We start from the raw sequence: 26040 nt of genomic DNA on the forward strand, positions 1-26040 counted from the left end.
TCCAATAATTTAATTGCAAAATCAGACCATGATCAGAGCCTGTAACCAAATGCCATTTAGCGCTTGTCTACTTGTAGAGTAGAAAACCAAATTATATTGGGTTGACATAAAGGAGATGTTATTTTTAGGCATTTTCAGAAAGTAAGAAAAGAAAGCCAACGGAAAACTAAAGGGTTAGGAAACAAAAGGTTGTTTACTAACTTGATGACGTCATGGAAGGTAACATCCTCGCCATTGTGAAGCCGTTCGAGCTCATAGCACATGTACTTAAATAACAGCCTTTCCTTGTGTGTGTCGCATTCTAAACGACCTTTTAAAAGGCGTAATATAAATTTCACCTGAAATACCAAGGACACCACAATGTTAAAAAAAATGTTGAAGATTTTATTGCTCATAAAAAGGACTAGTACAGTTTGTTCACTTGCATTCGAGATAAAGAAGAAAAAATCACATTCATGTTTACTTACTACTTTGTCGGTCATAGAGTTTCTCCTTACCTTTCTAACCGGGATAACTCCTTTCTGATGTACATCGACCACATTCCAAGTATTTTGAAAGTTTCTTATATCAGCGTAAGATAGTAGAGCATCTTCTTCGTTCGAGTAGAACAGTGAAAAGTTCTCCATGATAATAGCTGCAACAATACATAGATTGTGTGAGATAATATAAGAAACGAAGTACATTATTTTTATTTCATTTGAATATTGTTTTAATATCTACATCATAAGCGTTTGTACTGACCCACAAGTAAGTTGAGTACGATGTAAGTAATGATGACGTAGAAGGTGCAGAAGTAGGCGAGTGAAGCGGTGAAGTTCCCGCAGTCCGTCTCCCAGTAGTTGTCGGCGGGCGTGCAGTAAGGGGGCGCCACCATGCAGTCGTGCATTATCTTGTTCCAGTCCTCGCCCGTCACTATACGGAACAACATCGCCACGCTGTGGATCGGCGAGTTGAAATTCGCACGCCTAAAACCAAATATGGCTTTTAAAATTATACACTTGAATCATTAATTTGCCCGTTTCGGATTTTCAATACGCCGACCACCAAAAAGGTAGTCTTACACACAGAGATATTTAATAATTATGTATTTAAACAATTTTTTTCTTATGATTTTGTTTCGAAAACAATTGCCAAAGCCTGGGTTAAGTAACTATTGACTCGAGTATATTGGTTAACCTTTTGAACGCCAGAGCGTAAACACATCGGCGCCCCTTCTACGCCAAGCCACAAATTCAGTACAAAAACCTACAAAAAAAATAGTGATTCCAACATCTTAACGAAAAGTTATCGATAACCAATGAATCCGTGCTTTTCGTTCTATATTTTTTAAATAAATATTATTCGTTGCATTGGTCTTTTATTTAACTTGACTACATTAGGAATATTCAGATACGAATATTTGTCAGTAAAAAGTAATTGTCAAAATAATAGTAAGCTACTTTCAATAAAATATTTCATAAATTTGGAATATAAGTTACCTTACCTACCCATCACTAGCTGACGTGTCTTGACGTCTGTGGCGTGGGGAAATACACAATTTTACGGATTTCGATTAGCAATATTTGACGATTGTTTTTTCTTGTGAATTCAAATAATGAATATATCTTTGTGTCAATTTACAATATTTCACTAAAGTAGTTTGAAATAATAGGAAAAAGAAACACAGAAAACTTAATTTAGTATATTTATTTTGAATTTAAAAAATGTCGTTTTCTTGACGTCTATAGACGTCGGTGGCGTGTTTGGCACGATTTCGTTAGACGTCTATAAACGTCCGTGGCGTTCAAAAGGTTAAACATTAGCTATGTGTTATTATCATCTCTAAGATTATTCACAAGTAACATACACGTACCTGCCAATACCTTCACCGTATTTGACGTTCCCGAATACAATAGTCCCAGCGAGCGCGTAGAAGAAGACAAGCAGAAACATGCCGAATATGATGAAGAAACTCTTGCACACGCTCACACCGACCGTTAGCATTAACATCTTCAGCGTCGTGTGTTTGCCCGTTATCGTGAAGAAACGGAGAATAACCACCATAAAACCCACGAAGTAGGACAAGTCGTTCTACAAGCAAAATATTATTATTCCATATATTTATTTATATTGATATTCATCGCATATTGAGATTATAAACTTACATTACAATAGGTACTAGTTATAGACACAAAACCATGACCGTCTCTTATACAAGCTCATAGACCATAGTATGGACTTGAGTCTTTTTCAATATTTCATCTATTTGGTTGATGACTATATTGTCTCTCCACCGATTTCTCCGAAAAATATACAACATACTGATATTTCCAAAATACCTTTAAAGTAAAATGCATGAAAATCCAGATACACCCAGCGACAGTGACGAGCAGATCGTATCGGTTGCGTCGGCTCTGCCAGTAGCCGCGCGGCGTGAAGGCGATGGTCTTGAGCAACACTTCCACCACGAACACTAGCGTCAGCAGCGCCGACGTCAGCGCCAGTTGCTCCGTGTACGGTGAGTACCGAGACCACTGGAATGTTCATAAACAAATTAACTCACTTACACACCTTTTCTCATTTTTTTTAACTTTGTATTTGCAAATATTTCGTCTCATGAATGTGATGATTACTGTCTTTATTTAATCATGTATATCCCATTCTGCTAACTCTTGACTTGACAACCTGATGATTTATCTTCCATTTTTAATCCGTAATGGAATAAGACTTACAATTTTCACGAGGGTTCCGTATCTATTGCTGGTTCTACTGTCTAGTCTAAAGGATTTAATGTTATTACTAACCGTGACAGCCAACAATCCACTGTTAAGAAGCACCACGATAGCGATCACTCTTTTGAAGCTCAAGTTCTGTGTGACGTCATACGCAAAGGCTCGGACTTTTCTTTTGTTGGGGCGAGGCGGCAAGTGTAGTGGCTGAGCGATTTTCAATCTCTTTTTCAAGTCACACCTATGATCGAAATATATAAATATAGTACCGAATTATTATTCGTTTATTGTAATTGTGATAAAAGATATAGACGAGGATTAACTCGAAATCTGTTAAAATTTTAATTATATTTGGCTTGGCAGTAAAAGGCAGTATCTCTGGAGATTAGCGCGTTCAAACAAACTAGCAGGCGGATCACCTGATGGTAAGCAATCACCGCCGCCCATGGACACTTGAAACACCAGAGCCGTTACAAGTGCGTTGCCGGCCTTTTAGGGGTTAGGAATTTAGGATTTGTTGGGGTTTCGGGGATTTCCTGGGATAATTGGGACTCCGGTAACCTCATCGGTGTCACACAACGAAAAACAACGCAATCCTTATTTCACGTCGGTTTTCTGTAAGGCCGTGGTATCACTCGGGTCGAGCCGGCCCATTCGTGCCGAAGCATGGCATCCCACTGTCTTTATATATTAGTATATAGATAATAAACAAATTGCCATTTTTTTATAAACCCTTACCAACGTCGCTGGTCGACAGTCAAGAGAGCAGTTCCCTTGTTTTCTGAGTAATTAGCAATCACCACACCAACGAACAGAGTTAGGCCAATCATACAGCCCAAGAATATGTACACGTGTATGTAAATTGCATGGACCTGTCGAAGAAACACATTGATATTATAAAAGTTAATGAAAAATAACTGAGTGACCCAATACATACAGCATCTATCAAACATTTCACTTACTTAGTAATTAGTTTCAAAAATTGTGTAAGTTGATACACAAATCATCAAAGAAAATCAACTTGGCTGCTAACCATGTTGATCATCTAGTGAAATTTAGTTTAATACGTACCGGTCCTAAAGCCTTAATCAATACATCACGAACATCCAACCAGCCTTTGAACGACAGCACTTCAAATAACGTTAAGAGGGCATCACCGATGTTGTCGAAGTTAAATCGTTTTGGATTTGCCCTGTAATAGACAATGACTGTCATTGTATGTAGTTCAAATAAAAATACTCACGGGACTTTCAACTGTTTTGTAAGCTTAAAATAATAGTAGTACAATGGTTGTTATATTACTAGCTTCTACACACCGTAACATACTTATTCAAAGTACTTTTGTAAGAACAGGCAACTTAATCTACCCCGAACAACAGATTATCATTCTTATTGCTTGGTAATATAGTTTATAATCAATTACATACCAGACTCGAGGAACAAGCATGGAAGGGAAGGTCTCGTTAGGTCCGGGTCGGATCTTCATCTTAGTGACGAATACTCGACGCATGAACACGCCCACACAGTCCTCGCGTTTGGTTATTGTAGGGTCGTTACACCGCGCCAATCTGCAGTGTTGAAAAAGACATATTGTAAGAAATATTCACAAAAGCAATGTGTTTGGTAAGAAAGTTGGCCAATCTAGTAGTTCGTGATAAACACATAAAAAACATATACACATAAGAAACATATAAAAATGCAAGGACCGGAGATCTCTTGACATTAATAATATATAATAAAAGTATTTTTTGATGACTAATTCATAATAAAAAAGTTAGATCATACCTTCCGCCATATAGTTGCACCCCATAGCTCGCAAATACAAACATCAAGAGAATCAAAAGTGTTGATACCTGTAGACAATATTTTTGCATTATACCACAGGAGTACTACGCAAACTTGAATTAGAATAATTAATTCAGTAGAATTGATCACAAAAAGCGCTAGTTCCCGACACGAGAACGTTAAGCTACCGTAACCTATAAGTTGTTTAAACAAATTAGGCAATAAAAATACTGCACGCGTTACTGGTATAAATATTAGCTTTTGTATGATTTCTTTGCTAATTTTCATTTATCAGAAGTAGGTTCCTGTTTCTGATTGGGCGGGAGGAAATGCCTGGGTGTCATCACTGTGAGGACCGCCTTGAGAATACGGTGAAGGTTACAGTGGCGGTGTGTCGATGTTTATCAGGATTTCGGGAGTTCATGGGACGATTTTCCCTCTACAAAAAAGGCATGATGTCCGAGCGTTCACACAACTAAAACTAAGAAGTGTTGGTTCAGTGTTTACTCACCAGCAAAATCTCTTTGAAGCCGCGACACAGTTCGTAGACAACTTTACGCATGTGTGGCACTAGAGTGAAGATACGAAGCGGTCGGACACAACGCAGGATCATCAACATCTGGGCCGGAGACCCGGGAGGGACTTTCACTGGCATCCAACACAGGAACGTAAGCGACACCTACGAGTACATAATAAATACACAAACATATAAAACAGTAAATAAAGAACAAATATGTATTTATAAATAAAAATTGTAGTGGGTTTATTTTTCACACATAAAAAATATTATTTATACTAAAATAAACGAACTTACGATGTAGATAAAGACGTCTAGTACAGCTGCCGCATCTTTGAGATAAGCCTTAGGTGTAAAGAACAGTCCATCCGCCAGAATTTTCAACGCCAGTTCTAAGCTCATGAAAATAACAAATCCGTACTCTGCAATCTAAGAAAACGGTTACTTTTGTTAAAATATGCAAATATTTGAAATTGTTGTTAAAAATGTTTTTGTCTTTCTTGTCTATCAATTTAATATTAAGCGAATAAGGTATATTTGTTACCTGCAATACAAAATTTTCCATGACTCTGTACGTTGGCGTCTCGAACATCATGGACAAGCAAGAGAGAGTGGTCACCATGATCATAACCCAGTCCATATATGTCACGAGTCCCAGGAAATTACTGAAATTTTACATACAAATATATACATACTTAAGAAAATGATAATATTATTTTTTAAAACCTTAAATAATATTTTTTAAGACGAGATTTAGGTACGTAAAAAAACATTATAGTAAAAACAAAGTCAAGAGTCAAGACTTTTGGGATTCACTTTTACTTACTTTTACCTAGTAAACATTATGACAGTAAGAAACGGTTGGGTAGGATAGGGCTCACTACTAGTGAGTTTTTACATAATTATGTATCATGTATTACATAATTATATTATTATGAACTATCTAACAGAAGCGGTTCACCCAGAACACAATTACACAACAATTATAGAACTTAAAGTAACTTGATAATACTTACTGGAAACTTTTATAGTGAACTTTTCTCTCATTGCCAGTAACGGGGTCTCGTAGTCTGGCGTCATATCGCGCGTCCACTATGGCGCGACATATCTTCCTGAACCGAGACTCTCGCGGTACTATCAGCAATGGTGTGTCGAACAGCGGATGATTTTCACGTAAATCCTCCTCTCGTTGATTTCTAGGTGTTAAACAGTCTTTAATCAATTATCATCTTCAATGTAAAGCAAAGTATTTGAAAATCTATTAAATAAAGATAGACCGAAGCACTTCTTACACGATCTTAACTGTTTTGTATAAAAAAAGAGCTATAGTAAGTGCAAGGGTTCTTTATAACTTATTTAGAGACAGGCATTTTCTTAAAGACCCACCTTCTCATTTCAGCTTGCTGTCTCTTGGCCTGCAGCAGTCGTATGTCGAGGTATGGCGGACGAGCTCGCGAGGAAGGTACGACACGCGAGGCCGCACCAATGTCGCCGTTTTCCAGCAAATGTTCATAAGTTTGCTTCAACTTGATAGACCCGCTCCGCACCGACCGCCTTATCGAACGCGACCCAAATCTGAGAGCCATATTATTGCTCACTCGTTAAACATACCATACATTACACAACTACTTATAACAGCACATTGACCAACAAGACAAAACCAAAATAAAGTGTGACAATACTTGTATACTTTGTATCAGAGAATTTGTGGCATGGATATAGAGTTGATTTCTTTTTGTCTTGTTGTCGTCCTTTATGTGGTGCTACTAAACTAAATACATACTTCTTTTGGTCGACTCGTAGTTGTTTAGCGCTCGAAATTGTACCTTGAGGCTTCAAACCAGACTTGCCTCCAGTTGCTAACATAGCTGAATCTCCCAGTAAAGGTCTGTGATTATTTGAATCCCTGAAATAAGAATAACAAAAATAAAGAACAATCTACAACGACTCCAAAAAATTTAATAAACTCAAACAGGCAATACTGAAGAACAGTTTTGAAAATAAAATTAAAAAGACAAGATATAAACCTTCCCAATCACGTTAACAGCTACCAAAACGAAACCTGAAAGTTTTAAACAAAAAGTAAAATTAATAAAAACAAAGCAAAAAAAAAAATTAAAACAAAATCAAAACAAAAAATAAACATTATAGAAAACCAAACCTCAACAACTTGAGGCATAAACCCAAACTTTTTGTAAATTTCTTGATTGTGAAGACTCCACTCGTTTACTAACAACTTTCAACTTTACAGAGCAGGAAAAAGGAAAGTTTTTATATTGCTAATTATTACTAACTCAATAATGGAGCTGACAACGTGTCTTCGGAGCGCAGAGCTCGGTCGCTGGGAGGGCGGGGCTACCACCAGAGTCTTTACAAGGCAGCGCTTGCGGTACGGGAACGCGATCTTGGCGACGCCGATGTACTCGAAGGCTCGACGCGACACATCGCCCCCGCCCGCCGCGCCGACCTCCTCCTCGCCCTCCACTTCGCACACAAACTGCCGCATAAACGACTCGCGGACCTACGAGTTATGAACATTCATTGATTTTACAGGTATTTTTTTACACAAAATATACAAATTTTAATAATCGCTCGAAAATAATCACGTAATTGCCACGATTTTCTTACCATATTTATTTTTACTTTGTCTGGACTAATAAGGATTCTGAACTCTGAGTAGTAAATCAAATATTGAATTGTAACTATTCTACGCCGTGTACTATTTTGCAGCCTATATACTAAATAAAATATAATTTATCCCGAACCTTAGGTAAATTGAAATCCCCAGGGACCTTATGCAGCTTAGTCATTTGCGGGCTGTCAGGAAACTTTTCAAATATTCTTAACCGGAACGGTAGACTTTCTTTGATTTCGGCACTTTGCTGGCGATATCGAAGTTGTTTTAGTTTCTTTATATCCTCATCCAACTCCAAATTGTCTAAGATTACAGCTACGAAAAGTGACAGCACAATCTGAAATAAAGTTCAAAGTTATCAGAAATTTGTGGAGATAATATAATTGCCGCAAATTATTGTGTTTTATGTGTAATTGTTAGTTCTTACCAATGTGACGAAAAGATGGTAAAGTATAAAATAGATGGCGACCAGCGGTGTCAATGTTTGACTAGTGCGCACCATAGTTTCGTCCATCACCTCCACCCATGCTTCTTGAGTTAGAATTTGGAACATAGACATGAATGCCTGAAACATATTTTGACATGTTATGAACTTATACAGGGTGTCCCTGAAGTCGACGTCCAACAGGCACCAGATGATCGGCAAGGTTCCAAATGTTATCAGAAAAATATAAAAAAAATTCTAAGTCCTACAGTTTTTAAATTACAGTGACTTATGTGTTATCCACGAAAAAGTACACCCTGTGCCAGTTTTTTGACTCTTGTTGCTACAAATCTTTATTTTTTCGTCTGCAGTCTTCCTTACATTATCCTGAATAGTTCTCCAGTAATATGGAATCATAAATTCTTAGCCAACTGCTTTAGATTGGAAAACATTGTTAGTTTTAGAGGAACCAAATACTCTGAATAAAATTTTCATCTTACTTTAAGTGACTGTACTGAATAAATTATGTATGGTGCTAGTAGTGGCAAATTTCACCAAAGTTGGCGCATTTAATAAGGATTATAAAATGGTATAGCACTTTGCAAATTATTTCTTAAATTCGACACAAAAAAAGATTTTTCAACGAAACTCCGTTTCGATGAATTTATTTGAACTTACTAAAAATTCTTCTAGTGTACTCAAATCATACGTTACAACCTCGTATGCACTAGACAACACTTTGCATGATATTTGTTATCATCATGTTGAAAATCAGCGAGGATCTCTTGTCAAACAACATTGTCTGATTACCCGTGATTTCACTTGCAGCATTCGTCGGCAATACTATCGCTTGACGAACTGGTGTTGTGCATCTCGAGCCAGCGTACCCGGGCTTCGGCATTTTAGCTGAGCACTGGCTTTTTCGCGCCGTGTTGATTATTTATTTTTTAAATAATTTTTTGCTTTACCTGCAATTCCTTGTAACGGTGCAAATAACTCTTTCTTGACAAACTAAAGAATATTTGATGCTTCATCCCGCATATGATCACAAGGCATGAACACGTAACTTAATCGGAGGATACACCCATTTCCTTTTTTTTTTCTTTGTTGGGGATATGACGAGTAATTGTGCGTAAGGGCTCATGTACACCATACCACTACCGCGTCGATATGCTGTGTACATGAATCTGCCCCGTCCGTTCCTTTTGATTTTACTACACATTTGATAATGTGTTTGATGCAATAATATTTAGTGTCAATATTATTTAGTGAAATATGATACACAACATCAGTTCCCTAGTAAGTCTAGTAATATTGCCGACGAAAGTTGCAAGCGAAATCATGAGTAGACAGACAAAGATGTTTGACAAGAGATCCTCGCTGATTTTCAACATGATGATAACAAATCGCGTGCAAAGTGTTGTCTAGTGCATACGAGGTTGTAACGTATGATTTGAGTACACTAGAAGAAATATTAGTAAGTTCAAACAAATTCATCGAAACGGAGTTTCGTTGAAAAATCTTTTTTTGTGTCGAATTTAAGAAATAATGTGCAAAGTACTATACCATTTTATAATCCTTATTAAATGCGCCAACTTTGGTGAAATTTGCCATTACTAGCACCATACATAATTTATTCAGTACAGTCACTTAAAGTAAGATGAAAATTTTATTCAGAGTATTTAGTTCCTCTAAAACTAACAATGTTTTCCAATCTAAAGCAGTTGGCTAAGAATTTATGATTCCATATTACTGGAACACTATTCAGGATAATGTAAGGAAGACTGCAGTCGAAAAAATAAAGATTTGTAGCAACAAGAGTCAAAAGACTGGCACAGGGTGTACTTTTTCGTGGATAACACATAAGTCACTGTAATTTAAAAACTGTAGGACTTAGAATTTTTTTCATATTTTTCTGATAACAGTTGGAACCTTGCTGATCATCTAGTGCCCGTTGGACGTCGATTTCAGGGACACCCTGTATTTTGCCGACTCAACGACTCGTAGTCGGTTTATCTATATATTTAACATACCTCATCAAATGTTTCAAATTTAGTGAACTCGCACAAGAAACAAAATAGTTGCATTGAAATAGAAGAGCTTATGATAAGTAAACACATAGTGAATATGATCAGGCTGCCGAGTTTCTTTCCTGGGCCAAAGATTTTATACACAAATCCTTCTAACAGTGGGGACGCCTTTATCAGTCTTACTATTCGGAGCACCTTGAACGAGACAGAATTAAATTAATATAACAATTGTTTAAGGCACATAAGTATTATTAACTTTTAACATACTTTTGTTTATATTTACCTGAAAATACGTAAATCCCGACATGTAGAGCTGAGGTATTATATGAATAGTAGTCCCAATACCCAGAAGTAACTCAAACTTGTGGACAGAGTGCTTGAAGTAGCCCTTAAGGCCCAGACACCATATTTTTATCAGAGCCTCCAAGTCCAAGAATATTGTGAAAGCAATCTGAAATAGTTTTTGTAAGCATTTATTGCATTCAAAGTAAAAGTTGTGTTTGGTTAAGTTACATTCGTTTTGTCTAGTTCAACCAAAAATATTATGTGCATACTTCATTCAAAAGAAAATCTTTAAGGGCAGATGCCCTTTATACTTACTTCAATATAGTAGTATTTCTCATAAAAAAATTCTCGAGGATTGTCATCATGTTTGAAGTTCATTGTAGCTGTTATTATTCCATTTGCTAACACAACCCCCATGACTAACAGTCGGAAATAAGCAGATCGTAACAACTTATGAAATATTTCTGGTGCACTGCCTGAAAGTTATCAAAAAGTACTTTTTTTATGCTCCAAAATGGTATAAAGATAATATTATATTTTTAGTCACTTTCCTAATAAATTACCTGAGTGTTTATTTTCATCTATAGTAACCAACTTCCAACCATTATCATCCCCAGTAAAAAACTGTGTAGTGCTGCCTTTAGTGATAGGGTTCCTGACACCCCACATTTGTTGGAACTGCACTCTTATCTCATTAAATGTTTCTGTGATTACAGCAATGAAAACATTCTTCACAAGCCAGGCTAGGAAGAAAATCATTGTGCTGGAAACATTACCAATGAGGTTTTAATGTATTGGTCATTCCTAAAAATAGAAATGTGTTTCACTTGAGTTATGATTTACCTGAAGTACAAAGCTGATCGCCATGTTGGTAGAGAGTCAATAGCCCGATACATTATAAAGACCCAACCTTCTTGTGAAGATGCTTGATACACAGTGAACAGGCTTGTTGCTGAATAAAAGGTATTAAATTAAAATATCATGTAGTTATCTATATTAATAGCAAGATTGGGTGATTAATAATACTTACTAAACTCTTCAAATCCATTGAATCCCATAACATATTTGGACAAGTTAAGCTTCATGCACTTCATTCCGGGTGGACATTGATATCCCGAATCTGGATCGGGTGAACAAAATGTGTCTGGGATAGCTAAAGAATTTATGGTGATTTCACTGAAAAATTAAATACATCATTATTAAATAATACAAATATTTTAATCAAATAGAAATAGGTGGTTTATGTCATATGAATTATACTGACTATGGGTTAGTGTCATTTCGAACACAATGGTGGGTCAATTCTCCAAAGAACTGCACACCTAGCAAACTGTACAGTGACATGAAGAAGAGGAAGAACAAGGTCACATTGTAGATTTGTTGACTTGATCTCCTGTAAACCACAAATTATTCAGAGTGAGTAAACTGTAAACTTCTTGATTATATTTCAATAATAAATGAATCTACTTACTTGAATATCTGATTGATTCTAGATTTTGGCATGGAGAATTTTAAGAATACTCTCAAAAAGCGAATCATAATGAGTGGTCTGGGTGCTCTGAGTATACTTAGGTAGCTGTATCTGGGTACTATGCCTGTCAACTCAAACATTTGCAAGAGAACTGACACCCATAGAAAGAATACCATTGAAGCATCAAATTGACACCAGTGATCTTTCAAGTATGCTACATCACCCTAAAAAGATTTAAGAATAAACAATATGGTACTGTTCTAATAGAGATGTCATAATTATACAGGTACTTAATTTTTAAATCAACACAATACCTTTAGTATTCCTCTTATATGCATCTTGGCTATCATTTCAGCTGTAAACAAAAGTGTAACACTGCAGTCTACTGCAAATGTTATCGTTTGAAGTGAAGGATATTTTTCAAATGATTTTGGAGTGTTCAGTGATACTGACATTAAACTTAATAAAGCACATAGTCTTAGTATTCTTCTAACCCACAACTGAAATAAATAATAAAATCATATTAATTGTTTATCTAAGAATTATAAGCCTAGTTATTGATACAAATGATGTTTTAACATTCAAATTATTTTACAAATTATTCCAATAGGAAGAGCTTTAAAAAAACTTGATGTTAGATTATAAAATTTTGCTAAATTCCCTAATTAACCGAATGTAGGTAAAGGGACTTTAATGTTTTGAAACCATTCAATTTAATAGAGGCAAACCAAAAGGCTAAGAAAATACCTGTAGTAAATCTTTGATACATACCTTATTCACCCATTCTATGTCTGCGCTCTCATTTAAAGATTCTTCGGGGCCGTAGTCTGCTAGTACCGGCTCCCCTTTTAGGCTTTGTTTTCGACCCAACATTTTCATGAACTTAATTATTATTTTATTTGAAATCTTGCGATGAAAATTTCGGCTATGTAAGCCGAACTTTGTACAGATTAATATTATTGAACACAAAATTAAATACTCGTTAAGTAGCTAAAGCACAAAGCTCACATATAATATTCAAGTAAAATTAACAAAGCAAAATTAAATTCGCGAAGAAAGTGCAAAAATCTTTTTGACATGTTTTTTTTGGTTTCGTATATTATTGATTTTATTGATATTTTTTAATCAACTAATTTTTTTTGGATACAGGTCTTTTAAGCTTAGAATTTTACATAATTAAAATGTTTTTGTCTTTTTCGCCTACATTATTTTTTTAAAGACCTTAATAACACTTTTGATAATTGTAGCTAGTTTTCATATCGAATTTTCATATTGTTCATTTCGAATAAATTTTGAACCGGACTTGGACCCTGGAAACCGGAAATGGGGTCAGATCTAGTTAATGTCAAACTGAAACAGTTTTACCAACCTCACCTCACAAAGTTTGAAAACTCTTGTTGACGTTTTGTTTTGTTGTGGTTTTGTTTGCATTTATTGCATTGCACCTTACTGGTGCACCTGTTCCTGTAATGAAGTTGTGATGTATTTTGGACCCGCTACGCTAATATAAAGAAATAGTTGAAAAAGAAAGATTATCATACTAAAATGTTCATTTATATGAGCAAGAAGGTAGTTTTTCTACTTATAATATTGTTGTTATTAGTAGTTTCCATGGTGATAGTATTTCACAGTTTAAAAAGTTATTTTACAAATATAGCTCTCCAAATGAAACAGTGATTAATCATAATTAGTTCCTATTTTTTTTTTGTTATTTCTTTTTTAACAATTCATTAATTCAAAGATATAATAAGTTAAAAATGTTTTAGAAGTACTTGGACGAAGTTTTGAAATTATTAATAAGTTTCTTCTGATTTTCGAACAAAATTAAATTACATTGGAACAAGAAAAAAAACAATCTCAACTATTTATATCTTTGGATATATACTTGAATAATATGTTATACAAATTGCCATAGAAACAATTTCAAACTGAACCTTTATATGTTTTGTTTTATTCATACACTCTTATGAATAAAACAAAACATACAACACAATAAAACTTTTTTTATGAGTATATTTAAAGGAGTTTGTAAGTACTGTTTTCTCCTAGACATCATCATCATCATCAGCCGAGAGACGTCCACTGCTGAACAAAGGCCTCTTTTCTCCTAGACATACTACAATGACAATTTTTTAATTAAATTAATTAAACAAAGCCTATGAATTATACTTTTACCAAAAAATACATGTATGAATATTTCAGATTGCCATACCCAAGCAATCAAATGTGACCTGCATATCATGGAACCATTCATCCGGTTATATTGCTGTTGGTGGAGAAGATGGCATGTTAAAAGTCCTCAAATTGGAATCTGGTAATAAAACCTACATGCAATGTCTAACATATTCTGTTACTAAAACATTTATAAAGCCTCTTTGAGCAATGGAATTATCTTGAATTGATACGGCAGTATGGTACAAGGATCTTTCCATATGTAAAGAGTGGTATGTGTGTGATAGGAAGCTTCTCTCCATCCATATTATGCCACTGTTATAGGAATTCTATGTGATTCTAATAAGAATCAGATTATTAAATTAAAAACTTGAATATACAACAAACTTACATTTTGTTATAGTAATAAAAATAAAGAATTTTACAAAATAATACAATATTGATTTACCAATTACAGGCGGTGGAGGGAATCTATCAATGAATCTGAGCTTAGAAGGACACACAGGCCAAGTGTGTGTTGCTATATGGAATGAAGTATTTCAAAAATTGACCACTAGTGATGAACATGGAGTTATCATTGTCTGGATGCTATACAAGGTAGGTAATTTTATTTATTTTATTTTTATCATAGGGGTGAGACTGTACAACAAGTTTAGTTACTACCAAACTTTGTGTCTTAGCATTGCCTTAGTAGCATTTAGCAAACAAGGCAACTATTGTTATAAAGGAGTACTCTAGCCTCTGATCAAAGTTGCATAAAATGAATTTTATTTATGTTTGTATACTTATTCCTTCCATTTAGATTTAACAATACAATTAAGTCCCTATAAAAATGTACCCATACATAATGATTACTATTTCAGGGGTCATGGTATGAAGAGATGATAAATAACAGAAACAAATCAACTGTGAGGAGCATGGCTTGGGGTTCTGATGGCCAAAAAATATGCATAGCTTATGAGGATGGTAAGTTCACAAAGCAGAACTGTTGTTACTAGGTGTGATATATGTCACCCACTTTTAATACTTATAGCCAATAACATTCCAAGCCCTTACACTTTTATGGCAATTTAATAAAAAAAAAAAAACTCAAAGTGCATGTTCTAGGAACTGTCGAAAAAACGTTTTTGCAGTCAATAATTATCTCTATATATAAAAAGCAATTGCTCTGCGTTAGTTTCGCTAAAACTTGATATCGACTGGACCATTTTGGCTAATTTTGGTCCTGATAATTTGTTGAAGTCTAGGGAAGGTTTAAAAGGTGCAAACAACAAGTTTTAGGCGGTACAAAGTTTGCTGGGACAGGTAATCTGTAATATTTATTTCTTTTGAAATTGCAGGAGCTGTTATCGTAGGCTCAGTGGATGGTTCGCGGGTTTGGGGTAAGGACATCAAGGGGCCAGGATTAGCTGCAGTGCAGTGGTCACCTGATAATTCACAGCTACTGTTTGCTCTGACCAATGGAGAGCTGCACATTTATGATGATCAAGGAAATTTTACAGTAAGTTTTTTTTATAACGTCACGCCTTTAATCCGCGAAGGGGTAGGCAGGCAGAGGTGCACATTATGGCACATAATGCCAATGTACACCCACATTTCTCAATTTATGTTGTAACTTGTAAGTCCCGTGTAATAGGTGGTGAGCCTATTGCCATATATCGGGCACATTTCCAGTCTGAGAAATTTTCAAAAAACCGAAAACAGTCCAGTAATACTTTGCCCGACCCGGGAATCGAACCCGAGACCCCTTGCCAGGCAGTCGCACTTGCAACCACTCGGCCAACGAGGCAGTCAAATCAAGTCAGTTAAGACATTTTATAATTATTATACCTACCGAATGAGAGTCTTTGTACACTACAAATAATTTGAAACATATTTGCAAAGATATAAGGTTTTGCCAAAATATAATTTCTATTATTCGGTTTATCGAAAAATATTTAACCATCTCAAATACTAGCGCTACTAACGGCCGAAATCCAAATATTTTGATTAAGATCGGTTACGATTTTCGTCCTTAAGATAATAATAATGATGTTCTTTCTTTTAGATGCCAGTGGCTATTAATGGGGTGTCGGGATCTATGGACATTGTCACGATGGACTGGTATGCCGGGAGCGCTCCAGCTAACCGACCAGTGCTCGCCATATCTTACAAGAGCGGAATAATATTATTAATGAAGAATTGTAATGAGGAAGGTAAACTACATTTTACACATACATCACTAAGTAGGTACCTACATACATCAGGTTACAAATTTCTGATAATATTTTGGACTTTATTACAACAATACATTCTTGTATGAATGGTATCTAATTAATTTTATTCATAAATCCTTTAGAAAGAGCTTATTTTCTTAGAAGTCAATGTTGTTTCCTTAATTGCTTTAAAAATGAATTTGCTTTTTTACTTTCAGATAGTGTGGTGGTAGAATCAAACATGTCAATAATAGATTGTCACTGGAACCATAACGGCACCATTCTTGCTGCTGCCGGCTTTACGTCCGACAAGACGAATGTTGTGCAATTCTTTAGTGCATATGGAGAGGTGAGATTCTGTAACCCTGCTTATTTGTCGGCCATAAACGAATTACGAAAAATTTGTATTCAGCTACACCCTGTATTGATCTTTCCTCTATATCTCTAGAAAAGTAATCGTTATTTAAATAAAAAATCGTGATATTGAGCGTGACGATCTCCGGCCACCGAAAGTGCGGGTCTGCGGACAACGTAACAGTTAACCGGGACTCCGGCTCAAAGCAGGAGAAGGAACGGGGTGGTTTTTAGTCAGTATAAGTCTGAAACTCCCTCCCGCCTCACCCAAAGCGAGAGAAATCATTGGATGATTTTTCCCGCTCAAAAAATAAAAACATGACCAATTTGATGAGAAAATACATAACTGTAAATATTTATGTTGCAGCATATACGTACTCTACGCGTGCCCGGCGGTAGTATGAGAGCTCTGTCGTGGGAGAAGAAGTCGCTACGGCTCGCAATCGCCATCGACTCCTTCATATACTTTGCTAACGTCAAAATGGATCACAAGTATGCGTTTTACGGTAATACTCTGGCATACGCATCGGGAACTGAAACCGTCACCTTTTGGGATACTGTAACACATCAGGTACCTAATAATAACTAAACAATTTGTACCTAATAACGGAACAGTTAGGCAATGGTTTGCAATTTCAGCTTTGCTAAGTTACTATTGTCAAAATACCTAAGTAGGTAAATCAACAGTATTTGTACATTTGCATTTGCTTACATAAATAGTATAAGGTAACAACGAATGCTAAACGTTTCTGCTTTCTAGTCTTGGATAAATCATATACCGGACGTCATTGATATGTGTGCAGTTGACGAATACTGCGTCATTGCCACTTTGGGACATATCATTATATCCAATCAGCAAGGAATACAATGTGATGGTAAGATGAGAAACAGAAATAATATGTGTTTTTAATATGCATGCTTGTAGTTTTTTCTCAGATAATTTTGTTTTAAAATGTATGTATTATTTTGTTCATTTTAGCTAAACCGGTGAATATGCCAGTGGTTTATGTGACTATCAACAGCAAGGCAATTGTTGTGGCTGCCTCGAAGGAATCATTCCTTATATGGAAGTTCTCTACACCGACTAGACCTCGTAAGTATGTGCATGCTTAGCGAAGGGGCTGCGCAAGGGGTTGCAGGTTCAGCTTGTACACATTTGTGGATCACAAACAATAACTTATGGTTTCCAGGCGCCACAGAACAATTGTACCAAGCGGATGGGTCGCCCATGTCCAGTAGCGACACCTGTTTCCAGGACGACACAATTTGCTGCATCGCAAGTTCAGACACACATCTTTTGATCGGAAGAGATTCTGGCTCCATATTGCTGTTCTCTCTAGTCAATTTCAAGAAAATCACTTCGATAAATATGAATTCCCGCCCCTATAGGTTGGGGCTCAACTCTAATTCCAGGTGCTTCTCTTAATACCTACCATAATACTTGATTATCGTGAAATTTTCTTTAAAGTCAATAAAAAGCTTAATGATTGTTATTATTTTAGCAAATTTTACGTAATCGACCAGCCAGGCTCATTGTACTTGCTGGAAACGGATATGGCCAACAACATTAGCATAGGCCAAGCGTTACGCAAGGACGTGTGGAGCGCCCTGTGGGCCACCGACAACCCGCAAATGTTGGCCGTGGCGGAGAAAGCGCGGCTCTACGTCATGAGGGACACTGAACCAGAGGAACCTCTCACTATGCAGGGATACTTGTGCAAGTTTAAGGTAAGTCGCGCAAAGAAGGTTTCATATAGAAACATCGTTCCATTCAAGTATTTACTTGAAATCATTCTGTCTGTATATTGACAAAACAGAAGTCTTTAAAGCATAATCTTGTTAAATATTGCCTTCACAATCCTAGGAATTAGAAATCACGTCAGCACTTTTGGACAATGTAGATGACAAATGTACACCTCAACATATCGTGAGGGTGGAAGTCAAGTCGCTGAGAGATACGCGACAGCTGATTGAAAAAGTGGGGCTCAAGGAAGCAGAGAACTTCATTAAAGATAACCCACACCCCCAACTGTGGTAAGACATTTTATTATAATATAAGCTTAAATACTTATGTAGGTACTTATTTTATAATTTCTATCTCACTTATGAGAAAGTATTTTTTTTTTTATATTTAATGGGTCGACGTTTGGCAGCTTTCTCACCTGATGGTAAGTGATGATGCGGCCTATAAACTTGATAATATATGAATGATATTAATTAGGTACATTTCTATTTTAATAAACTTGAATTCATAGCTAGTAGCTACCTACAATGCAATTCTAATCTACATAATTTTTATATCAAGGCATAGCCATCTAAATAATACCTACGCTATCTGGTGCTCTTTTTATTGTTACCGTTTCTATTAAAAGTTATCTTGTAAATTGATTTAATCGTCATTTTCATAAATTCTCATTTACTTAAATATGTTCTAGGTTGTTACTAGCAGAAGCGGCGCTAAAGAATTTCGAGTCTGAGTCTGCACTCGAGACGGCAGAGGCTGCGTTTGTACGTCGTAACGATTATGCTGGAATTAAATTCGTGTCTCGATTAAACGCATTACATTCTAATGCCCTTAAAAAAGCTGAAATATTAGCCTACTTTAAAGATTTTGATGCTGCCGAAAAAATATACCACAATGAAGATAGACGGTTGGTATACCTTTACTTATTGAATTAGAAGGAGGTAACATATTATAATAATAACAGAAGGTCGCCTCTTATTATCGGAAGAGACAGACTGACGAGCACATTGTGGATTGTAACTGTTATTTATCAGTGTGTCGAACTTATTCGATGACGTGAAAGCCGCCATTTTTTTGTGTAATAGGTAACTATTCAGTGACATAATAAGTTAATTAAAATATGGCATAAAGAGTTCGCTGCGCGACGTCACACAAGATACTCACGAGTAAAAGTTCTAATACTCCCAGAGCGACTTGAAACTCTGGGCTTTTTTCGAATAGATCAAGTAATTACCTTACCGAATTAATTTCAGGGACCTAGCGATAGCTCTTCGGAAACGCTTAGGTCATTGGTTCCGTGTCGTCGAACTACTGAAGATGTCTGCAAGTACAACCGATGCGCAAGTCAAACAGGCGTACAGCAACATTGGCGATTATTACATTGATAGGCAGAATTGGTAACTCATTTCTAAAATCATTTTCAGTTTTAAATACCTACCTGTAACCTACTTTCTAGCTTTCCGCCCTTACTAGCTTTTTAGTATTGCCGTCTGTGCTGATATCTTCATAAATACCTGAAATAAGTTCACTACAACTTTTAAACTTTCTTAAAGAAATATTCTATCTACTGATGAAAACTGCATTAAAATCTGTTCAGTAGTTTTGTGTTTATCGTATACAAATAGACAGAGAGATGCGGTCGGAGATTTATTTTACATCTGTACAGGTCTAGTGCACTGGAGTATTACACAATGTCAAACAATACTGAAGGTTTGAAGAAATGTTATATGGCGCTCGAAGATAACGAGTCTCTGTCCAAATTATTTACCACGTCACCGAGAAATAAGGTTTGTTTCATAATATTCGTATCATATTACGTTCTTATACAGTAATTTCTGCGGTATCAAGATTAGCATTTTAATGTTTGGGCTGTATACTTGTAATAATACGTTCCAATACTTGCAACAGTTACTATAAATAGGCATGAACCATGAACATTAAAATTCTATTTAGTCCGTCAATTAGGTAATGAAAAAATGTTAGACACGTATTTTTATTTTGTCATATAAGATAAGAATACTTAGATAAAACGAATTAAAGTTTACGAGTGGGAGCCAATAAGTCATTTCTGCGTCTAAAATGTAGGTACCTAGAAGTGCCGTCACGCGATATTTCAAATCGATATAGGTACCGTCGAAAGTATTTGTTTCCGTAGGAAAAAAAATATGTGTCTTATATTTTAAAAATATTTATAAGACGGACGTTAAAATAAATATTAGTCATCTACCCTATTGCGTGTGTAGGATTTCGTATCGCAGTAAATAAGAAGTCTTTCAAATATTTGTATGTAATGATTACAATTTTAAGAGATCTGGCTCTATCGCTCTTGGTCAATGACCTTTATTATGGGCTATGGGCTCTGATAAAGAGTTGGTACCGTTTAGATGTTAAATGAAAAATACTGTAGCTATTAATAGTATTAATATTTTTTTTATCATCAGGAGGTGGGCCTGGCAAAGCAAAGTTTGTTGAACGAGCTTAATGACAGTATTGGTCAAGAACCATCAATACAGGGCATTATCCAACTCAAACAAAGTGGCCGGATGACGCAAGCTGCGGAGATGGCGTTTCAGGCGAGTCATACTTGAAACTGAATTAATAGTAGTTTTAGATTGAGATAACTTAATTTCAGCCGTAAGTAGGTAGGTATAAACGTTAAGACAAAACTCTCCAACAAGTATGTCGTACCTTGAAAACATTCTGCTGTTACACCACCTGGACAGCCAAGACTTGACTAAGTTTCCTATACTAGTACTCTGCCCAGCCAAGCTAACATACTTTTCTTTTTAGTTAGCCAATTTGGAGGCTTCGAGGAAAGCATCACCTTTGAAGATAAAGAAGCTTTATGTTCTGGCTGGTCATTTGTACAGCCAAAGCTCCGTCGGTAAGTATCTATCGTATTGTTGTTAATTTATTATACTCCATAGAATAGGTACTAAGAATACCTCGTGGTTTCTAGAAGCAATGAATCAAATGAATGTATAGGGTAACTACCCGGATACGTGGACAGCAGGTGCTTAGCGAGTCTTCTGTTTTTTTAATGTAATTAGAGAATTGTAATTACAAACTAAGATAGACGTTTTTCCATCTTTAAAATATGTTTTCGGCGTACGTTTTTTTTCAAATGTGTTATTAAGCAAGAATAATAGGTAGTTGTATATGACGTCGATAATAATCAACCGAGATCTTGAAATTGCCTGCCTAGCGCAAACGCTAATTGGCAAGAGGCATTCGTTTAGGACGGCTGATGATTGCATGGTATAATGGTATGTACTGTGTATGTACGTTGTGGCAGACGGCAGCCGGTGTCGCGAGGCGGCGCGGTGCTGGCGCGGGGCGCGCGCGGCGCACTGGGCGGCGGCGGGCGCGGCGCGGGCGCGGGCCCGGCCGCCGCGCCCCGAGCCCGCCGCGCGCGCCGCCGCCCGCCTCATGCAGCACCACGCCGCGCTGCATCCCGCCATGCACACACAGGTCGTATACTGCTGCATCCCGCACGACCCATGTCGACCTTCGTGATGGCCATTCTCACTTTGACTTTCAACACATTTTCCTTTTCTTATAACTTTCTCTTCAGTAAACATGATTAACCAAATGATGTCATTAACTACTTATAAAATAAATGCTTTATTTTTATTCTTATTTCTACTGCGAAAACTCTTGCCATGGTTCGTGCCAAGGAGTACTTAGGCATAAATAATCTTTCAAAATATCTAATTCTGAATATGTCCAACCAGCAGGTTTGGTGTACGATAGCATCAATAGCGATTCAAACCCGAGCATTTGAGCTATGTTCGAAGGCTTTAATTAAACTAGAGGCTCAAGATGTAAGTTACTTGCAAATGGCAACACCTACCTTCTAAAATTTCATTTAATGTAACAAGAAAGTTAATTTAAAATACCAACAATAGAACAAGACCTAATTTTTTTTTGTATAATATTTTTTACAGCCTGAAACCTTTGAAAATTTGGCTATAGAAATATTTACGAAGTACAAACCCAAAAACACAAAAGGAAACAAAATTGAATGCCCGAATTGCGATTGCAGCATGCCGGAATGGTACGTATCTATGTATTCAACTAAACGTTAACGCCTATATTTTGAAATTTAAAGCAAAATTTACAGCTCGATATCGGAAGTCTGTTGGTAATACTCTATGGGCATTTGCCTAGTTTCCTTAAGGATTTGAGAGGGTTTAGTACTTTTGTTTTAGGTTTAAACTCGTACTAGGCCCTCCTAGCTGTATGGTGTGGTCATTAGTAGGTAATTATGTACATATGTGTCGCAGGGCGGCGTCGTGTCCGCGCTGCAGCAGCGAGTTCCCCGAGTGCGCGGTGTCGGGGCGCGGGCTGGGCGCGGGGCAGGCCGTGTGGACGTGCGCCGTCTGCGCCGCGCATGCGCAGCACCACGAGCTCGTGCTGCGACACTCCTGTCCCATGTGCCATGCTCAACTCTCATAGACTTCTTCTGACTCTTGGAATGGAGAGAATACTTTTAATTTATTGAAACAATCCATTTTTGGCAATAATAAGAGGACGATCTCTACTCGACAGTACCTACTTAGTAATTTAGTACCTACTTACTCAATATTAGATGTAATATGTTTATTTCATTAACCATTATGTACACAAAAAATATAAGAATGACCTTTTCAGCAAGGGTATGGTTGAAGTAGGGAATTAAATACATACAATGTAAGTAGTAATAAAATACTAATAATTATTTATAATGATTATAAAATAAAAAACCAATACATTATAATTTAAACTTTTATTTAAATAGGGTTTCACAAAGTAAGAACATGTTTTCTTTGTTGAACATTACTGAAATCCTGACTAGATAAATAAAAAAAAAAAACATTATTAATTAGTATATTAAGTGATTTCTGATATTTAAGACAATTTGAACAGCTTCAGTTAATTAGAATATTTTGTACTATTAACAATACATGAAAACATTGCATACCTATTGAAGTGGCAAAACAAACATGTTTAAAAGTTATGTATACCTTAATGAACACAGCAATAATTCTAATTCATATTAATTTTCAGTATTGGTATGCTTTTTACTCACAATACAAGCTATGTATAACACATTTTTATACTAAAGGCAACAAGTGAGTCACAAACATCAAAATATTACAAACATCTACTTAGTACAATATTTGAAGTATGCATTTAATTTAGTGGATGTTTATAATATTGTGGATGGACATGGACTATTATGGTTAAAATAAATTTATTCAATGCAAAAACAAAGCTTTAACATATTATTCTAAGGAAAAATTGGTTTTATGTATCTAATTATAAAAAGTAACTGAACTTAAAACAAATGCCTTCATTAAATTAATTTATTTATTCATTTAATGAAAATGAACTGGTACTTTTGTAAAAATAATAGCTAACAGCATACTTAATTCTGAATGGATAATTTCTAAAGACAAAATAAATTTGACTTAGTCATACTTCTTTACATTGAAATTAAAATTGATACATCCATTCATAAGACACAATAATTGTGAAACATGCTTAAAATTATGCTTTATACTTGAGATAAACAATCACTATTATTATTTGCTCACTTCAAGCTGACCTGCAGATGTTGATAAATGTAACAAATCCCATCTAATTATGTATGTATTTGCTACTATTATTAGAGTTATTGCAGTATCAATAATGTGAGTTCTAAACCAGGTTACAATGATTGTGGTCAAGAGTGTATAGATACATGTATAGCATATTACACCTCAGAAACAACATGCTCACAATGTATAGCTTTAAAAATTGTGTAAGGATTATGAAGCATAATAAAATTGTACCTAATTATATTCTGTAATTAATTATCAGAACTTTATTGCCTATTATTTTTTACATGAATTTTTTTTAAATCTCTATATTTCACCCTATTTATATTAAAAACCTCAGTCCCATTTACAAACAATATGCAAAAATACAACACGAAATAATTATTGCACAAAGTTATTATTGGACAATTCCATTTTTGAGAACTGCAATGTATTGTCAATTATTTGAAACAGCTCAGGTGGCTGTGGGATCCTTCCTGTGTCTAACTTGGACCACAATGGAATGTTGTTTAAGGATATTTCAAATGCACCAGATGACACTAACTGGCCTTCAACCATGTTAGCTAAGAAAAACATCATCATGCATGCATACAGTTTGTTCTCAAGGCACCAACTCCACCAAGCAGGCTGTGGTTTGTTCAGCCAAGCAAATATGTTGACTCCACTAAGTATGCACATGATCAGTATCATCTTGCCAAAACCCTGAAATATAAATAAGATAAGTATTGTATTAACTTACACATAATAATATACTTATGTTAATGATGTCAGTGTTGTTTAAATAACTGATAAGAATTGGGTAGTAGCAGGTACACATACTCAACTGATTATTGAAAAACATCTACATATTAGAAATATTGACTAAATGTGAAAATTATATCAGATCGATTAAATCGGATTCACTCACAATCAATCGCGATAGATACATATTTAAACCTGGAGGATCATAATTGGCCCCAATGACAGATATTTCTGGGTATTTTTGTTGAATTATACCCGCATAGTCTTCAAAAACTTTTCTGTATCCGCAAGAATAACTGCAAGAAACGAAAATTTAATTTTACACTTATAATGCATAGATACATGATAGATTAGATACACATAATTAAAATTATAACCTTACCAGTAATAAATGTTCATAATATGACCTACACCTTGTCCGATTTTTGAAATGCTTTCGGCATCATTTTCACTAGCTTGTACATTGTTATTGCTGGATAAAATAATACAAGTAACAACTATTGTAAGGAAACCTAAACAGAAATTAGTTGACAAAGACATCGCTGTTATTTCGTTATCACTAATGACTTTCAACAACCACGACGAAATGTCATTAACACAGCACAGTTATATTTCTTGTATATTGTATTTGATGTTTTATTTAGAAAAAATCAACTATTAGAATAGATTATTTCACTACAATTGAAATTGATAATGAAATGATAATAGTCATTCACATAGCACGATACTCTATGGCGCTTTACTGTCATTTGTCTGATCTCTAAATGTAATTCTCTATGGCCAAGGAAGGGTGAAATTCTGCCTTTTACGTTTTACCCCGCAAGATGTCGCATGATTGCGATTGCGATTTTTTTTATTTGTATATATTTTTTAAACAATTTGCCCCACCGACGCATTGGGAATTTCTCCTGTGTCATGTTATGTGTCGTGAGTATATTTACGAGCAATTTTTGGATCATACAAAGAGTTATTCCGTGCGGGAATCGATCCTCGATACGTTGCGCAGCAGCCGGTTGGTTGGTTAATTATTATCGCTTCACCTATGCAAACGTGCACTTCTGCATTAAACCAGTCCCAGTGCCGGTTTTAGCATTACTAACGCACTTAGTGAGAATTTTTCGACGCCTCCTTTTTTGATGACAAGGGAAAACCTTCAAAAAGCTCCTAGTATTTTGGGGAATACTACTAGGGAGTGGGATTTATATCTCACCAAAGTGAACCCGCTGGCCACCCTCGGCGTCTACAAGGGACATTGGGTCGTTTAATAGACTTCTCTTCGTACGATCCGGCTGGCCACTATAGCGTCCGGATGCCTGATAGTCCAGATGTCCCACAGGCGCCTCGTAAAGGGCCATCGATAGCACGACACCCGCTTAGAAGCGGCGAACTTCTTGAGG

The 26040-nt window shown here is 35.9% G+C and overlaps 4 protein-coding genes across 9 annotated transcripts in view; 2 read left to right on the top strand and 2 right to left on the bottom strand.

Moving 5' to 3' along the window:
- The window catches only part of LOC118273387 (nucleolar protein 10), a 22851-nt gene extending 21502 nt beyond the window's left edge, over positions 1 to 1349 (top strand). For all 3 annotated transcript variants that reach the window (XM_050693757.1, XM_050693759.1, XM_050693755.1), the window contains exon 11: positions 1170 to 1349. In XM_050693757.1, the coding sequence (XP_050549714.1) occupies positions 1170 to 1197 (28 nt within the window). In that variant the 3' untranslated portion in view covers positions 1198 to 1349. The remainder of the gene's footprint in view (positions 1 to 1169) is intronic.
- Positions 1 to 12965, bottom strand: part of LOC118273383 (sodium leak channel NALCN) — a 15316-nt gene extending 2351 nt beyond the window's left edge. The window contains exons 1-29 of the mRNA XM_050693669.1: positions 12627 to 12965; positions 12170 to 12355; positions 11856 to 12079; positions 11649 to 11777; positions 11415 to 11560; positions 11228 to 11336; positions 10948 to 11147; positions 10700 to 10860; positions 10383 to 10550; positions 10103 to 10294; positions 8073 to 8210; positions 7776 to 7982; positions 7305 to 7531; positions 6794 to 6916; positions 6397 to 6585; positions 6027 to 6206; positions 5555 to 5675; positions 5308 to 5439; positions 5005 to 5172; positions 4494 to 4561; positions 4136 to 4276; positions 3780 to 3900; positions 3447 to 3580; positions 2784 to 2949; positions 2319 to 2513; positions 1853 to 2070; positions 742 to 965; positions 498 to 634; positions 202 to 338 (exon numbers count right to left, since the gene is read on the bottom strand). Coding sequence (XP_050549626.1) covers positions 202 to 338; positions 498 to 634; positions 742 to 965; positions 1853 to 2070; positions 2319 to 2513; positions 2784 to 2949; positions 3447 to 3580; positions 3780 to 3900; positions 4136 to 4276; positions 4494 to 4561; positions 5005 to 5172; positions 5308 to 5439; positions 5555 to 5675; positions 6027 to 6206; positions 6397 to 6585; positions 6794 to 6916; positions 7305 to 7531; positions 7776 to 7982; positions 8073 to 8210; positions 10103 to 10294; positions 10383 to 10550; positions 10700 to 10860; positions 10948 to 11147; positions 11228 to 11336; positions 11415 to 11560; positions 11649 to 11777; positions 11856 to 12079; positions 12170 to 12355; positions 12627 to 12734 — 4649 coding nt within the window. The 5' untranslated portion in view covers positions 12735 to 12965. The remainder of the gene's footprint in view (positions 1 to 201; positions 339 to 497; positions 635 to 741; positions 966 to 1852; positions 2071 to 2318; positions 2514 to 2783; positions 2950 to 3446; positions 3581 to 3779; positions 3901 to 4135; positions 4277 to 4493; positions 4562 to 5004; positions 5173 to 5307; positions 5440 to 5554; positions 5676 to 6026; positions 6207 to 6396; positions 6586 to 6793; positions 6917 to 7304; positions 7532 to 7775; positions 7983 to 8072; positions 8211 to 10102; positions 10295 to 10382; positions 10551 to 10699; positions 10861 to 10947; positions 11148 to 11227; positions 11337 to 11414; positions 11561 to 11648; positions 11778 to 11855; positions 12080 to 12169; positions 12356 to 12626) is intronic.
- A 272-nt stretch (positions 12966 to 13237) lies between these two features.
- On the top strand, positions 13238 to 24166 carry LOC118273215 (WD repeat-containing protein 35). Of its 4 annotated transcripts, none has more exons than XR_007705314.1 (22): positions 13238 to 13424; positions 14058 to 14169; positions 14485 to 14624; positions 14891 to 14993; positions 15368 to 15528; positions 16075 to 16222; positions 16441 to 16571; positions 16944 to 17147; positions 17337 to 17451; positions 17556 to 17669; positions 17767 to 17989; positions 18079 to 18304; positions 18441 to 18610; positions 19012 to 19227; positions 19574 to 19717; positions 19987 to 20107; positions 20762 to 20893; positions 21111 to 21204; positions 21616 to 21663; positions 21737 to 21791; positions 22058 to 22144; positions 22268 to 22377. XR_007705314.1 is itself a non-coding variant. In XM_050693676.1 (22 exons), exons 1-22 carry the CDS (start codon positions 13401 to 13403, stop codon positions 22776 to 22778), a joined length of 3123 nt encoding a protein of 1040 aa, XP_050549633.1. In that variant the 5' UTR covers positions 13238 to 13400; the 3' UTR covers positions 22779 to 24166. The 4 variants fall into 4 exon arrangements, 3 of the variants coding, with proteins under 3 accessions (XP_050549633.1, XP_035445965.1, XP_050549638.1); XM_050693676.1 differs by adding an exon at positions 22607 to 24166 and having other exon boundaries at positions 21616 to 21791; XM_050693681.1 differs by lacking the exon at positions 13238 to 13424 and adding exons at positions 13865 to 13883; positions 22607 to 24166 and having other exon boundaries at positions 21616 to 21791.
- Positions 23074 to 25409, bottom strand: LOC118273218 (thioredoxin reductase-like selenoprotein T homolog CG3887). The gene is made up of 3 exons (XM_035590076.2): positions 25026 to 25409; positions 24810 to 24939; positions 23074 to 24604 (listed from the first exon to the last, which is right to left on the bottom strand). Exons 1-3 carry the CDS (start codon positions 25181 to 25183, stop codon positions 24284 to 24286), a joined length of 609 nt encoding a protein of 202 aa, XP_035445969.1. The 5' UTR covers positions 25184 to 25409; the 3' UTR covers positions 23074 to 24283.
- Positions 25410 to 26040: the final 631 nt, after the last annotated feature.

Source organism: Spodoptera frugiperda, chromosome 1, assembly GCF_023101765.2.
Source record: "Spodoptera frugiperda isolate SF20-4 chromosome 1, AGI-APGP_CSIRO_Sfru_2.0, whole genome shotgun sequence".
NCBI lineage: Eukaryota > Metazoa > Arthropoda > Insecta > Lepidoptera > Noctuidae > Spodoptera > Spodoptera frugiperda.